Raw genomic sequence first — 16,407 nt, forward strand, 5'->3', positions numbered from 1 at the left:
TGGTATTCAGGTAAGGATTAGTGCATCTGGGCAGGCCTCGAGTGACTCAGTTTGTCTTTGCAGAGAAGATAAGCTGTGAAAATACTTCATAATAAAGATCTCTTTCAACACCCATCTCAGGAAGGAATAAAGTCAATAAATCTGGTCTTTGGTGAGAAATATTCTGATTTATATTCTGCAACTTATGCCAAGGTGATTCATGTAAATTAACACACCTATGTCAGGAAACCTGCCTGAACCGAGTAATTCGAAACTCGGATAAAAGCAAAACAATTTGAAAGGTGTGATATTTGCTCTACCAGGATTCAAAGCATCCTGTTTTTCTCTTATCAAAGGCAACCGACTGCAGCGAGCTGCATTTCCCGATGTGCCGAGTCCTCCCCCCATGGCTCCTGCTGAAGTGGAGGTGGACTGTGAAGGCTTGAAGCTGTGTCCCACCTGCCCTGTCCCACATTCACATTCCTCCTGCCCCATCGGGGCTCCACCATTATCACTGCAAATTCCATGTAAGGAGCATGGGTGAGTATCCAGCTCATGGTTTTCATCTTTGTGGTAAATTTTCCTCTTAGCAATTATTTTAAGTTATATTGTTTTTTTTTTTTTTTTTTTTTTCCAGCCATGTAAAACCTTGCAGAGAAACAGAACCTCTTAAAATCCTACACGGAAGTACTCTGATGACCTGTAGAGGTATCGCTTTCAAACAATGCCAGCTGACAAAACTCTGACGCATGGAGGCTTTTCCCTCTGTGCAGGAGCAGTGCACAGAGTCAGCCACATCTCTTCACCAGTTATCATCGCAGTGCTCTGACTAACTTCTCTGTCCTCCTTGGCGACAACCAACCCAATCCAGCCAAACTCTGCCAGGCTTCGGGAAGGAAGGACCCTTCGGGAAGGGCTAGAGGACAAGCCAGCTCCCTCTCGTGCAGGAAGCAAAAGGCAAGGTGGCAGGAGAGAAGGGAGCTGACATACTTCCAGAACCAGTCACACAGTGACTCTTTGCACTAAGAGGAGAGCATGGTCGTCAGCCTGACAGTGAACAAGATCTGTAAACAAAACACTCCCTAGTGGTATTGGGTTCAGAGTGCCGGGCACAGCTCGCCTGCCCGCGCTCATCCACGCTCGCGCCGTAGCGCGGAGGGCAGCACGGCACAAAAACGGGGCCTTTCGCTGCTCTGCACCTTGGGCCGTTCCCTCCTCCATCTTCTCCTGGCTGCTCAATGGGCTCGATGGTTCCTCGGGCGACAACGACCTGCCCCGAGTTCAAAGTCCTTCCTGCTGTCACACGGGAAGAGCAAGATTGATGTGGGCTGAACTGCCGGGAGATGGAGGGCACCTGGTGCTCAAGGGCCACAGAGCTCTGCCAATCTTCCACTCCCTCTCCTCCCTGCTAAAAATAGTCTCTTCTTCTGGTTTCGTCACTAATGAAGGATGGGTTGTACTGTCCCGGGTAGATGCATGAATGTCGAGATCCAGGCAAACCGGTGTAGGGAGGGTAAAGTCCGTTTCTTTCCAGTTCAGGATTTCTCAGTCCAGTTGGCTGTATTAGCAAAAAGTAATCAGTTAAAAGGGTCTTATTCTCACAATCAAATAGGCTTTCAAGCACAATCTCTTCACCTTTCCCAATAGTAATTTCAGTAGGCAGAAGGAACAACATGATCACTAATGACGTCTACAATCTTGAATAATTTCTACTGTGGGAGTTAGGCATTGCCTGCAGGGCATTATTCTGATCCAATCTAGTTTTAACATGCTAGCCATTAGCAGATTTGAATTTTACCTAACCCCATGTGCAGTCTGAATGCATGGTTAATTTTTAATCCCGTAAGTGCTGTGCTGATGAGCTCAAGCCCTGAAATAACTCTCACAAGAAGAATATTGTCCCAGAGTTATCTTTACAAGAAACACTTCCAGTAAAAATCAAAGTTATTTTCCCACTTTGAATACTAACTGGAAGCAATTCTCTCCCTTCTAGCCATAGGTGCCTGTCCTCCCAGTGCAAGAAGCACAATTCAAACCTCCTCAAAACTAAGGTGATCAGACCCTCTATTTTTTCCCTTCTCTTACTCAAACAAGTCTCCTGGGGACACTTAACTGAGGAACTTTGCTGTCTAAGGCCAAGACTGTACAATCCTTTCACCCAAGAAGAAACATTAAGCCATCCAGTTTGATCTGCTACGGATCAAATCTTATGCAAAGCCCTCACCACCTATTCCTCACTACAATGCTTCCCCTTTTAGCCATCAGCATAACAACAGCCCTCAGAAAAGTCTAGGAAATGCACTCTCATTTCCAAATCTCTTATTGAAAGTAGCAAGGAGGATTAAGTCCCTCCATACTGTTTAACCCAGTAAACTTGCTTGGTGGAAATTTAAAATCTAAATCAGAAAAAAAAATACTGCTCTCAGCAGAGCAAACCCACACACCTTGGGAACATCCAGTATGTCAAAACAGTTTAGTGATGGATGTTATACAAACATCACAGCTCTGGATATAGATATTAGTAACTGATACTAGCCAATCATGCAGGCATTACACTGTCTGTGATGCCAGGTCTATGTGCCCTTCTCTGCCCTATGTAGCCCCTTATTCCTCCACCACCTCTTCCCTCTTGTTCCCTCAGAGCTGGAGGGATCCTCTTTACATGGCCTTTCTGCTACGGGAAGGGGTCTGTCCCCTGGAAAGGAAAGGAGCTGAGAAAGACAGGAGTCCCCAGTGAGCAGCCCCTTCCCATTTAGGGTGAAGCCCCCCAAGCACAGGTCTCAACCTCCCAGTGTCAGTGAGAGAGGAAGGGAGCAAACTACCCCCAAGGAGTATTAAGGGACTGTCCAAAACCTTTAACTCTCTTTCTGTGCTCCAGGATTGGGCTTTTTAGACATCTACCAAAATGTTCCTACACATTTCCCTAGTCCTCTTCTTATTTACATCTGTTCAAGGTATTCACCACATGCACTGATACTGCATCTGGCATCCATGTCTGGACTCCTAATGCTCTGCCCTCGATAAAAACCATTGCTTTGCTCTTTTATTTTGCACAAGATGGATCTGTGCTTCCAATAATAAATATGAATCTGTGCTATATCAGACATAAAGGAGTAATAGTTAACTTAAGAATAGGTACCGAATAATATACATCTGTCATCTGCAAGAGGTTCTTAGTGCTTCCGTTCTCCTGCATCTCGATGGTCTCTCTACCCCACTCCTGTGCTCGGGGGTTCTTCGGATACTCAGCATACGGTGACATCTGGAAATCCCCACTCTTGAAAATGAGTTTACTTATGTCATTTTTATTCTTCCTGTTTAGAAAATAAAGAAGGAAAGGAAGAAGGTACAACTTATTCTTTAATCTTATATACATTTGTGATATGTTCTCTGAAGATTTACTAGGTGTTATAAATCTTGGCTTGTAATATTTATGATGTGTTGTAAATCTAGATTGGAACAGCAATCATAAAATTAGTCGTGTTGAGCTCAGGAGCGCTCTATTCCAACCCTCAGCTCCAAGCAAGGTCAGATATGAGACAAGACCAGGTTACAGAGCAGGTCAGGATTTGAAAACTCCAAGGATGAAGATGGCACCACCTCTTTGAGCAAGCTGTTCCAGTGCCTTACTGCCTTTTTGACCAAAGAGTTTTTCTTTATATCCAGTCTGAGTCTCTTGTGTTTCAGATCATGACTGTTGTCTCTTGTTCATCCATCATACACTGTAAAAATCCTGGCTCTATCTTCTTGAAGACCTCTCCATATGTGTTAGATTCCTTATGAAGCCTTCCCTTCTAGCCTATCTAAGTCTGGCTAGGTGAGGCTGACCCCTGTGAAGTCTGTCTAGGTCACTACAAACTGCATCTTTGCCCTCAAGAGCTATCTACTTGTCCTCCTATTTTGAATACTTTTTTTTTCCCCTAAAACTATCTACCATTGCTTGAAATTACAGTAAAATTCCAAGTCTAAAAATCACAGATTTCCTCATCTGCGCTACAGAAATTCAGGAACATTGACACCACAGAACATCCTGGCTAACAGCTGGATGAATTCAGGCACAGGCAATTAACTACAGGAACAACATATCCAGGAAGACTGGATTCTCATATCTGAAGTCTCTGAGAAAAGACTGCTTGTGATTTTAAAGGACATGGCCTGGCTCAAGCAGAAATTATGGATTTAAGGCTTCATGAAATGTTGTGGTCAATGTTACGGGAGGATGATCAAAAATAGCTATTATGGCCACTTTTGTCTTTAAAAATCTATGTGTTTACCTGAGTCAGTGAAAGAGCCAGGAAAATCTTTAAAAAAAAAAAAACAAATATGTATGGCAACTCCCAAGCTATTCAAGCCTTAGAACACTTGACTATAGTATTTCTAGGTAATATATTAATTCCTAAGACAGAACTCTAATAAGCTGCCAGTCTGAATAACACCAAATGCCCCTACGTAACTACCATATGAAGCTCATTTTGGAGAAATTTGCAATTCAAAGCAGAAATTCACCAAAGGAAGAGAGCATTAACAAGTGGCTACTTCAGCAGATAAAGAGCCAGGATTTGTGAAAACATAATCTGCCTGTCTCCTGCAAAGATCTGCACTGAGACCTGGAGATGCTGTAGTTGCTACCTTGTTGGACACTGCAGCTTCTGCTTGGGGCTAGCCTGGGAACCCTGGCTTGAAAAACAGGGTGAACAAATGCACACTGCAGAAAGGCGGTGCCAACCAAACCGCTGTCAATAGTAACCTACTGATCATCCAGGTACTGGCTTTGGTCTGGATAGCTCTGAAATCCTAGACTTGGAATGTGAAGGGAGAGGGCATTACTGCAAGACTATTTGATGGTATATAAAGTCACGAAGCATAACTACCTTGGCAGCACATCTTGCCTCTCGTCCAAAGCTACCTGCTGGTATGAGAACTGTGTGCATGCCTGTGTGGGCTGTGTGAGTGTTTGAGAAGTGAGGAGAGAGAGTGTGAACATGCGCAGGATTTGTGCTTAGAGAAAAACGGAGCGCAGCCTTGCAATGCACACAAACAGTCCAGTGACCCTTCCTGTGGCCTAAACAATTCGTTTTCTACTTAGCTTGGGTTTCTGGGGACTGCTCTTTAGTTTCCCTATGGCTCTGGGTGGGAAGGACCCTATTCTGTCCCCATCCTAGGGACATCCTAGACACAACCTCAAGAGAGACTGAACTTTTTAGTCCATCTACTGGAAAAGAAAAACATATACATCCCCAAATGAAAGCACAACGTGATGCTTATGTCTGTCACTAAACTGCTTGCTCAGCCATACATTTGTCACCTACGTTTTGGTCCGTGAAGGTTCATACATGCTCCACGAGGTGCAGTGTAACACGGTACCTACCGGCAGCAGGTTACGATCAGCGCGATGCCCAGGATGAGCAGGAGGCCCCCTCCTGCGGCGGCGATCACCACCGTGATGAGCTGATACGCTGCGAGGGGAGAGACAGAGACTCTCATGCAGAAACTGTGATGTTAGTGTAAATATTAACACAAGCTCAGGCGGAGTCATTGGGTAAAAGGATTAGCTGTTTACGTCCCTTACTCCCTCCCTCTTCCAGACATACTTTCATGTAAAATGGATGGAGATCTACTGTTGACGGACAAACACGCTCCTGTTCCCGTAGAGGACAGATTCTGACAGACCAACTATAAAAATTTGGAAAGATCAAAGTAACACAAGCAATATTTTGTGGATTTTTGTGGATTCACCTCCCAATATCTCACTTAAGAAGTGCCTGCTCTATCTCCTGATAGAGAGAGAGAAGGGAGATCTCCAAGAAAATAATGATATTGTTAGGATATAATGTTAAGACAACTTTTCAAAAGGTCAGCAAAACAATTTTCAACAGAAAATGAAGGAAATAAAACCACTGATAGGAGTAAGTCTGCATCTGCTACATGCTAGGCATAGTTATTTATAATTACATGGTTCATATTTCCCATTTCTGAGGCAGTGGAAATTAAAAGCAAAGAAATCTGGTACTTACGGTTTCCGCAGTTGAATCCGCCTAAGCCAAACGGGCATCTGGTAACACAAACAAGAGGGGTTCAGAGGCTGGGTTGTGGCAAGAGGTCACCCAAGCAGCACTGGGAAGGATGGTGGGGGTTAAAGGAAGGCAGAAAGGTCACCATACCTCACACAGGTCTCGTTTTCCAGCTTATATCCATCGTCGCAGGCTGGAAAAGAGAGAGAAGGGCCATGAGCACCACGTAGTGGTGCCCGGGAGGTATTTACCACTGCTCCTTCCACGGCAGCTTCACCCCCAGCAGCGCGTGGGACTGACAAGCCTCTCTCTAACTGGCAGAAATGTGGCACTTGTTGAAAAAATGGGCACATACACTTTGCTACCCATATATAGGGTGCTCTGCCTAATGTTATCTTTGCCCTGCCTGCTAGTCTAAACACCTCTGGGCAAAGAGGACCCAGAAGCATCTCCACTGCCATGCAGCGTTAGCTATAGGGCTAAGCTGGAGCCTGTCACGGTATAGGCAGCTGATGGAATATTTCCCAAGAGAATCTCTTCTCACCCAAATCAAAACTCACTGAACACTTGCATTGCTTCATTGATTCCCCCGATATATCACTGTAAAAAAATCTGCAAGTGTTTTGGGGTTTTCATTTTGAAACCTCACTTAAACAACATTACCTTAACACAGATGCACATTATTCATTATTTTCAAATGTTAGAACTGCAGCAGAAAGTTATCCAAGCATTACTGTGGCTAACCCCAAACCATGTATTACACTTTGCCTCATGGAAAATGTCACCTGGTTTTTTTTTTCTTTCTTTCTTTCTTTCAAAGCTGCAGCTATATAAAATTTTGAAATGTCAAGATTTAGTTGCAGTTGGTACGAAAATGAAAACCAGCCATTGATCCAAAATACAATAACTTCCGTGCTTAATGGGCTGATAGCTAATCATCTGGATTACCTGATAAAATCACAGTGTGCATGTGATGAACAGCAAAGGTGATGATATATTAGTCATACAATTATAAGCTTCATATAACTGACAAGATCACTGCTTTCTCCTGCTCTGGTCTAGAGGACGTGCTGGCTATGTTATATTTAGCCTTTTGGTGCTTCAAAGCAGCAAGACATGCAGAAATTGCATTAAAGCAACAGTATCTCACTGGTCCGTGAGAAGGATTGCGTGGCAAGGCTAGCAGGGACCAATGTGACTGTGACCTCCCCATCCCAACACAGGTCACAGAGCTTCCAGTTTCAAATCAAATAGCTGAACTGGAACTGTATGTTGGCAAGCTGTCCAAGCTTGATTTTAGTACTTCCAGTGATAGCCAGCTGCAACCCTCAGTCAAACATTCACAAAGTTAATTTTTCCAGCCATTAAAAATATTCCCCTTTTTTTCTGGTCTGAATTATCCCTGTGCCAAATTCCAGCCCCTGAAAGCTTTCTCATTGGACTGGAAAAATGTTGTATTTATATGATCACATTTCTCTTCCTCACCATCACATCACTGCTTAGCCTTCTTGTTACTAAAAGCCAAGTACACCGAGATCCTTGAGACTCCCTGGTTGTTCCAGCTTTTCTCTGAACCACACCACTAGTCCTTGACCTTTGGGATACCAAAACTTCCCCTCTTCTGGCTGTCCATGCTCTCTAAATAAACCCAAGGAACATATTAGCCCTCTGAGTCAGAGCTATGGGACCTCTAACTTATCTGCTGGGCCCTTCATAGTTCTGTCGAGGCCCCTGCTTCCCAGGAGATGCTCCTTGCATGAGCTCTTTGCTGCATGGATTTATTTTTAAGTTTCTAATATGACTCTTCTATGAAGACGACAAAGAGACCAGAGGTAACAGCCCAAGAGTTAAAAGCCTCAGCCAACCAAGAGCCAGGGCAAGAGGTAGTAAACAGCGAAGTGAATGATCCTGGCTCGTTCATTACACCAAGGCATCAGCAAAGGAACTGTTGTTTTCCCATGAAGCAGCCCAGCCTGCCCAGGACAGCAGCCCCGATCGCCCCGGCCCAGCCTGCTGCTTACCCTGTAAGGAAAGACTGGAGGAACCTATGAGCAGATGCTAAAGCCCAGCCTCATTTCACCTCCTCAGCCTGTGTAGGGCACATCCACCCTGAGCAATGTCTCCAAACTGCAGTGCTGCCTTGGGCAGGAAATGTTCCTGGCTCTGTCTGCCTAGGAGCCCTAGGAGGTGGGGAGAGGTCAATCAGGATCCTCAGTGTGCCTTTCCTGGTCTTATTCCCCTTAAAGGAATGCAGAGCTGCATAACTCTTGGTGATTATTTCTTTTTCTCGGCCCCCTTTTCCTGCTTCCCCTCTGGCACCTTTCCTGCTCCTTTGATCATGCTCCCAGGAGAGCCCACGCTGTCACACTTGCTTGGCACGCTCTCAAACACAGACAAGGAGGAGAATAAAGGTTTAAATATCAGGGGCCAACCAAAGCTATCAAGTTTTGCTTTTCCTCCTGGGACTGCTTTGCTCCAGCCTTCCAGAAAGAGATTCAGGAGTCTCTTTAGAAACCTTGCTAAAGAAACCTGGTACCTGAGAGAACATGGTGCTGGGCAGTTGGCCACTCTGCAGCATCCTCCATAGTTAACAAACCTCTAGATTCATTTGGCCTAAAAACACCTCTGACAGCATAAATCCAGTCATTAGGATGTTTCCTACTGACCGCACAGAGCTGAAGGTGAAATCTGGGCCTGAAGGTGTTCTGGCGGTTTCTTTGTTTTGCAGAGCAAGCAAGACCTGTAAATAGGAGTAATCACATCTACCTGGCTAAGGAACGCTGCATCTGGGCCATCTATTACCATATATCTGAGTGCCGGGCAGCCTTTCAGATATTAATACTCGTATCACTGCTTGGCAAGAGACACTGGTAAGAAAAATAGAATAATTTGCCCTGGGTCCCTGCTGTCGGCAGTGGAACAGGAATAGGACAACAGTCTCCCAGAAGCTGTTTCAGCTCTCTACTCACTGGTTGACCCCTTCTCTGCTTCTCAAGTGTAGGGGAACACAGTCAATATTCCATAATTAAATCCCTTTCCACAACCAATAAGGATGAAGATAGGGAGGAAGCCCCAAAAGGTGAAGTGTTTTGCCCCGAACCACATAGCAAACCAGAGGCAGGACCAGAGCGCAGGACCCAGAGGAGCCCATTTCACAGATATCCATTGCAGTGTGTGCAACGTGTGACATTTCCAGCCTCATTTCTCCCACTTTCTGACCAGATTTGGAGCCAACCAAGCATCTTCTCCTATTTGAACAGCCTACCCTGCAGATATTGCCAGCAACAATACATAGCCACTTTTGAAATTGCTATTGATATGTCATCAGAAAGCCCGATTTCTTAAGAGCCCCACAGCAGTGATCACTGCAATGAGGGAATGGACACAGAGATCCTACATTTTTTTTGACCACTGGCACAATGACAAAGAACTTTCTTAAGATATAGCAAAACAGATTTCACCATCTGAGTAGTTAAAAAAAAATATAACCCTTGAGCTTAAAATTTCTACTAGGAGCCCAGTTGAAAAATAAATCCACAGTCATTCTCAGATACTTGCTTATTTTAAAAATATTGATGATGCATTAATATAGCTTGCGAGTTTAAAGCAATTATCTTAAGTTCACTGAGAGTTCAGACAAAACCAAAACAGGCAGAGCTGCATGTCCTCTCTGCTCCGTGCCACTGAACTGGAGCCCGGAGCATTCAGGCCCCCTTTCTCCCATTTCTTGATCATTCTGACTCACAGCGTGCTCCAAAAAGAGATAATATTATTCCTAGGCAGACACCGTATCTTCACTGTCTACTGAAAAGTCCCCTAACTAAATACAAGAAATCTCAGCTGCTAATATTTATTCATAATATTGAGCTTCTTAGGATGCCTGGCAATACCTAATGCATGCAGACACACGCACGCTCACATAATCATTTCTACCGGCAACAAAAGCCTGGGCAGAATCCAGACAAAACGCGCAGCGTGAAGAGCAGTACCTCGGCAGGAGTGGTCCATCTTGTTGTATTTGAAGTACCCGCTTTTGCACTGGCAGAGCGCAACGCCATCGAAGTCGGTGCATTCGGAGGTTTCCTTGTCGCACTCGGGGTCCTTCTGTTTGCACAAGCTGCCGACTGTCGAAACACACGAACAGCATCAATGCGTTTTTCCCTCACCACACCATTCCGCGTATTTGCTTTCCCCAGGCATCCCATTTAGGTCACGTGTTGCTTTCATCTTCTTTTTCTTAATAATATTGACTCCATTATAAGATAGACGACATTACTACCTGTCACAGTTTCTTGCACTGCTACCATCGATCGCGCAGGCAGGCAGAGTGGGTGAATAATAAATATTTCAGCTTGGAGGCAGAATGGGAAATTAAAAAGAAAAATTTGTTTTGACTCAAGCTAAAACACATTTTCTCTGAGATGGATCAACAAATCAATTTTTCATTTTAAGTTTATGTCAAGCAAAACATTCTGCTCAGCCCAAAACAGATTCTTCATTACAATTTTAAGCATGGTATATTTTTCGCTTTTAACAAACAAAAAAAAAGCCTTTTCATTCATCTCACTTTGAAGCAATGTCTTTAAAATGTCTTTTTTTTTTTTTTTAAACGAGTATTCAGAAAAACTCAGCGTGCATAAGTTATGGAACTGTGCCATCAATCTTGAATTTTTACTGGGAGGCTGGACTAAGAAGGATGAGCATATGAAAAAATATTCATGATATAATTTTTATAGAAAATGTGTTATCCATGTGGAACTCATAACTTTATTAAACTCATCTCTGATAGACCTTCCATCCCTTTTTTACTCTGACATCTATTCTTTAAATACTTAGGAATTCAAATCAAATTTATTTCTTAGTAATTCTGTTCAGGTTAGAAATGAAACTTTACTGAAAATGTTGTCTCTGAGGTAACCACTGAAAATAATTTGCGTTGCTCTACTGAAATCATTTAAATCAATTCAATCCACAATGGTGTTTAGGATTAGGTATGGAAATGTTTCGTGGCCTGAAAAAACTTCACTGGGAGTAATTTTTACACCATGCCCATTTATCAGTGAAACCTGGAAGATGGAAAAAAGGTATTTCTCGGTGAAGGCTGGAGCAATGCTGATCTACTCAACATGATGGTTTTGGGCAGCTGCAATGCCCCAGTGGTGTCAATGACTGTCACCATCACCGTCACCATCCTCATGGTGCCTGATCAGGACTCATGGCTTTTGAGATCCTCTCTCCCTGTGGAGATCACCTAGTCTAAGCTCCCTGCTCAAGCAGGGTCACCTAGGGCCATTGCCCAGGATTGTGTCCAGATGGATTTGAACATCTCCAAGGATGGAGACTCTGCAACCTCTCTCGGCAACCCTGTCTCCTCCTTTTCAAAAGAGCCACATATAACATGTCTTGCTTTCCACTCCCACCATAACCAGTCCAGATCTTGGCTACCTCTGTGGAGCGGTCTGAGGTTTGAGATGAACTGGCAGGTCTCTGGGGGCGACGTGCACGCTCTGATGTAGCTTTTCACACTGGTGACGATATCATAGAAAGTCACATTGGAAGCCAACGAGAACGTGGATTGCACCGAAACGTGGACCATGTTGGCCTCCCTAGCAGGAAACAGAAGAGCTGTGACCATCACTGCTCATCGATGTCATCGTTACAGCAGTATATGCAGGACTTAGTAAGGCAAGTCTGCATAACACACATACAATATGCATGCTCACCGGAAAAGTGGTGCCCCTTACCTGGTGGCCTTAACCACAGAGCGGTGGTAGCCCGGCAAGGTGGCCAGCGATGCATCCAGCTGAAAGGGAGAGCAGAGCAGCCGGTTACTGCCCCAGGGTGGCACAGTGGGGACGTGGGAAGCAGGGGTCACTTGCTTCATCCTTGGCTGTCACCGCAACCGCAGTGTGATGCCCAGGGGCTCTCTGAACCTTGCAGTGGCTAATTTTGCAATGGGAAAGCAAGCAGGGCTGATGACACACTTGCATGCTGGATGGAGCAAGACCTGGAGCTTTGGAAATCAGCACCCGCCTTGGGCCCTGCTGTGTGATGGCCGCGAAGGGCGGCGGAGGAACTGCAGCCAGGCTGGGCACTGCTAACGGGGTGGGCTTATTCCTGTGGCAATCTGGCTAAATAACTCACAGGGACACAACCCCCCATCCTTGGAGACTTTTGGAAGAAAGTGGGGGTGCAGCAAGTTGCAGGTGTCACAGGCTCGGCCAACACTTGCTCCAAGCTTAAAGGTATATATAATTATCCACTGCTAAACATGAGATGAAAAACTCATCCTTTAGCCTAGCAGGAAAAGAAAGAACTAAGTTCCAGCCCAAAATAATAGCGCTGAGTCCTCACTGAGGATCACCCCTATGACCGAAACGTGTGCTCTTTGGCAGACAGAATATTATTAGTGTTTCCAGTATTACAGCCATCCCAACGTGCTCATGCTGAGTAAACATGGCATAATCGGTCCCCCCTCAAAGAGCAGCTTTGCATCTTCTTTTCACTAGTCCTACCCATACCTGACCAGGAAGGTTCAATGATTAAATGGGCAGCACTCACCATGGTGAGGATCTCGCCCTCGATGTGTAGCAGTTCTTCATACTTCCCGTGAGTGATATTCGGCTTCAGGGGAACCTGACCGATAAATATTCGTACTGAAAAGGAGAACAAGAGGAGTTTAGCAGGAGCGTGTGCCTCCCCACCATGTACAGCTGAGATTTTGTCCAGCTCATACGAGACAGTATCTCAGTGGAAACTCCTTCTAACTGTGGGCAGAAAGCTCGAGAGCCATCGCACCAATAAAGCAAAGAGGCTGGGGAATTTTTCCCAAGAATTTCTGCATTATTCCCACAGTGCCAGTTAAATTCCAGAGCTCAACACTGCTAAACAACCAGCATTTCACCACTGACTTCATACATTTCTATGAACCAAAACTATCTAAGCAGCACAGACTAATTTACAGGGACCCCAAAACAGCAGAGAGAAATGGTAAATTTTACTAATGCAACAGTTCCTGGTACCAAAGTTACATACAATGATTTTGAGCAAATGTGCCAAATATTTTCCCTTTCCCTCAAACAAAAGCAAAGCAAAGCAGCAAGTCAAAACAAAACATTATAAAAAGGACATTTTCATTTCTAAGCTCTTGGAGAGAATAAGCAATGATATTTGAAAGGAGGTCCAAAAGATGTATTTTTCCATGTTCAGATTCGTATTTGATTCATGGCAGCAGAATGCAATAATCTAAGTTGTCCAGACTTGGAGACTTAATACCCCTCAATCTTTTATTAAATGTCATGAGATAACTCAGTGGAAATGAGAACGCAGAGCTCAAGTTTCATGTTCTATCAGAAAAACAAATACAGTTGCAGATAACATTATAAAACCTCTAATTCTTTTCCATTTTTTTCCCATCCACAGAGCCTATCTTCACCACAAATCGCATATCAGACAGCTCCAGTATAACAATTCTTGGCAAAAAATCACCTCAGCAGTATTTATGTGATCTGCCCATACCCCAGTCCGAGGTATAATCAGAACAGCTCCCTAAGTTAGAAGCTGACACATTTTGCCATAGAGAAATGTTTCAAAACGCCCTTCAGGGGCAACTCGGTCACATTCCCTTAGCAAAATTTCCATGTCACTAATCCTCTCTGAGTAAGGGTCAGAAGAAATGCTACCAAAATAAATTCCCCATCACGACGGGACACTGTAAAGTCCTTGAGATTCATAGTCCTTTAATATAAAGGTCCCTAATAACAAGCATGCTGCAGAAAAAACATCTAAGGTATGAAACTAGACCTTGATCTTTGAAAGACTTTCACGGCTGCTTAATTTTATGCACATGGTTGATCCCATCGAATTAAGCTGCACAAGAGCCCTGCTCACTTCCATGAAGTCAAGATGAGGCTTGACTTCATGGTTTTACAGGGCTGGGACCTAGGAGAATCCGCAGAATTCATTTTTGGGGTTGTAAAACACATTGAAAGTAGAACTGGCACATCTGTCATTCTTAACAAGCCTGAGCCCACTGCTCGGTTTCTGTATTTTTAAGGCCAGGCTTAGAAATCCTTAAATACTGTTGCCCTTGCTCCCTGGGGCATCGTAACGTGGCAGGCATTAGACTCTGCACTTGTACAAACAATAAAGGGTTCTTGTTCAAAGTGGTAGCTGGAAGCTACATTAAACTCCTGAAGAACTAGTTTGAGCCTCAGTTAATTTATTTCAGAAGATTACACATAATTATTTCCCTCTTGCCTCCCTGTCTTTTCATTTTTCTTTCTTACCTAAATTGCACTTTCCTTTTTCCAGCTCATACCCAAGAGGACACTGGCAGATGTAGGAGCCATGGGTGTTGTTGCATGTGGCCAAGGCAGGACAGGGATTGGAAAGACATTCATCCACATCTGCAAAAGTGAGGAGAAATTAAAAAAAAAATAGCCTGTAGTTACAGAATCACAGAAATCATCAAACAGTGGATTAAAAAAAAAAAAAATCAATTTGGCTCCTGTGACACTCTGAGCACTATCAGATGAATCATTGCATCATTTGCACTTGCTATTTATCCTGTTCTTAATTATTTCATTGGAGCTGAAAGAACAAACACAAAACATTTTCTCCTGAATATTCATCCCAAAGCTCTTGGGACCCACATTCATATTAATACCCAGCTCTTCTACAGCATTGCTCAAATGCAGATCTCCAAGAGCTTTTCGGAGATAAACCTCATTATAGTTAGGCGTGAAGGAACAGATGAAGTGACTTGGACAGCCAGAGCTCAACAGAGAACCGGAGCTCCTAGTGCTCCTTGCTCCAATTCCTGCCCTTCTGGTACGAGCCCTTTTTGCACGAACCATGGGAACCAAAGGCAGTGCTTCAACATGGCTTGAGCTGCCTCATGCAGCCTGTAGATTTGCTAGGTGAGGTGTAGGCAGCGCTGGCTGCTATTGCCTCCTACCCTGATGCCTTTCTGGTGAGGCCGCACCGCCCTTGGCACCAGGCCACACACACCCAGGCTGCTCCTCTCTGGGGCACAGCTTGAGGTGACCTCCGTGCTTCGAGCAGCCTGGCAGGGCTGGCTGAGCACCAGTGAGAAGACAACGCGACACCTCCCATCCAAGCAGAGGGAAACGAGTGGGTACATTTTAAGACGTTGGCTTTTCAGTTTGCTGTTTTTTCTGTACAAGCTGGGACACCAGCAGCCTCCCCCGGACAGCAGTCCTGCAGCTTCCCCAGGTCAGGTGCAGGAGGAACGGCGAGGGCATTAGCAGCAATTCCTCGCTTTCTCCTCGGAACCTGGAAGCCTGACAGCAGCCTCTTCCCAGCTTTAACAACCGTGATGTCAGCGCGGGGCTATGCTAGGGCTCAGATTTATTCTGCGGCTCTGACAGGGGGATGAGAGCACGAGAAAGGCAAACTGGCCAGGATAATCATTTTGCTGGCATCTGCTTGGAAGACGTTATGGAGCTGCAAAGCTGTATGAAGCCCCAAGCACAAAGCCTGACATCCAAGATCAGACAGATCTTTCTCCTTTCTCTCTCTCTCTCTCTCTCTCTTTTTTTTTTTTTTTTTTTATTAGAGTAAATGGCAAAACCTGATATTTAAGAGAAAGAGTAACTTGGCAAAAATGTGACTTGGGCAGTAAAGAGGCTTCATTCCACTATTGTTTGCCTAAAAAAAAAAAAAAAAAAAAAAAAGGTTTCACAGTGAAGTTTCTGTATGAAGCCATAGCTATAATTAAAACCAATCAACCCGAGAATTAACCTTTAAAGATTAAAGCATATAAACCATGGATGTAGCATATACTTTTATCAGTATTTCATAACAGTAATGTGATTAGTGCACATGATATCCTACAGTAGCATGAGGGTTGGGTTTCTGAACTTCAAACACAGAATCAATTTCCATTCATATAAAATGCAGCTTACTATATTTACTCGAGAAGATAAGGAGCCTGGTAGCAGTAATAAATGAAATCCTTTATTCGCCTATGGGACTTTTTGCCATCTAAACTCCTTCCAGGATGCTGCAGTGAGCCACAACCACCTTTTTCTGAACTGCCTCGTCCTCTGAAGGACATGACTCTCCATCCCAGCTTACTCCTTGAAAGAAGTTGCCCATGACTAAGCGCAAAGACGCTCTTGCAAACTTACGCATTTGAGTTTTATAGGGTGAAGGATTTGCCTAAGTATAACCGCCCCGGTTTCTAACATCCCCAGGGATTTACAGAATGCCCTTGAACTACCGAGTCATCAAAAAGACAATTTGAAACACTTGCTTAGCACATTTCTCATGTTTTCTTCCATAGCTGTGGTCACATCAATGCACTCAGCAAGACTGTGGTATGTAACCTAGCAGGAGAAGGGACGAGTCCTCGAGAAGGAGATTATTTAGCGAGACGGGGAGAACATGATCA

The 16,407-nt window shown here is 44.3% G+C and overlaps 1 protein-coding gene across 1 annotated transcript in view; it reads right to left on the reverse strand.

Moving 5' to 3' along the window:
* Window positions 1-1,338: 1,338 nt before the first annotated feature.
* The window catches only part of HEG1 (heart development protein with EGF like domains 1), a 37,012-nt gene continuing 21,943 nt past the window's right edge, over window positions 1,339-16,407 (reverse strand). The window contains exons 13-22 of the mRNA XM_088519415.1: window positions 14,279-14,398; window positions 12,552-12,646; window positions 11,735-11,793; window positions 11,436-11,596; window positions 9,980-10,114; window positions 6,141-6,183; window positions 5,994-6,031; window positions 5,348-5,435; window positions 3,119-3,293; window positions 1,339-1,537 (exon numbers count right to left, since the gene is read on the reverse strand). Coding sequence (XP_088375541.1) covers window positions 1,388-1,537; window positions 3,119-3,293; window positions 5,348-5,435; window positions 5,994-6,031; window positions 6,141-6,183; window positions 9,980-10,114; window positions 11,436-11,596; window positions 11,735-11,793; window positions 12,552-12,646; window positions 14,279-14,398 — 1,064 coding nt within the window. The 3' untranslated portion in view covers window positions 1,339-1,387. The remainder of the gene's footprint in view (window positions 1,538-3,118; window positions 3,294-5,347; window positions 5,436-5,993; window positions 6,032-6,140; window positions 6,184-9,979; window positions 10,115-11,435; window positions 11,597-11,734; window positions 11,794-12,551; window positions 12,647-14,278; window positions 14,399-16,407) is intronic.

The sequence above is a fragment of the Tinamus guttatus genome, unplaced genomic scaffold (genome assembly GCF_059628265.1).
Source record: "Tinamus guttatus ecotype Peru unplaced genomic scaffold, ASM5962826v1 Tinamus_guttatus_pri_ptg000060l, whole genome shotgun sequence".
NCBI classification, from domain to species: Eukaryota; Metazoa; Chordata; class Aves; order Tinamiformes; family Tinamidae; genus Tinamus; species Tinamus guttatus.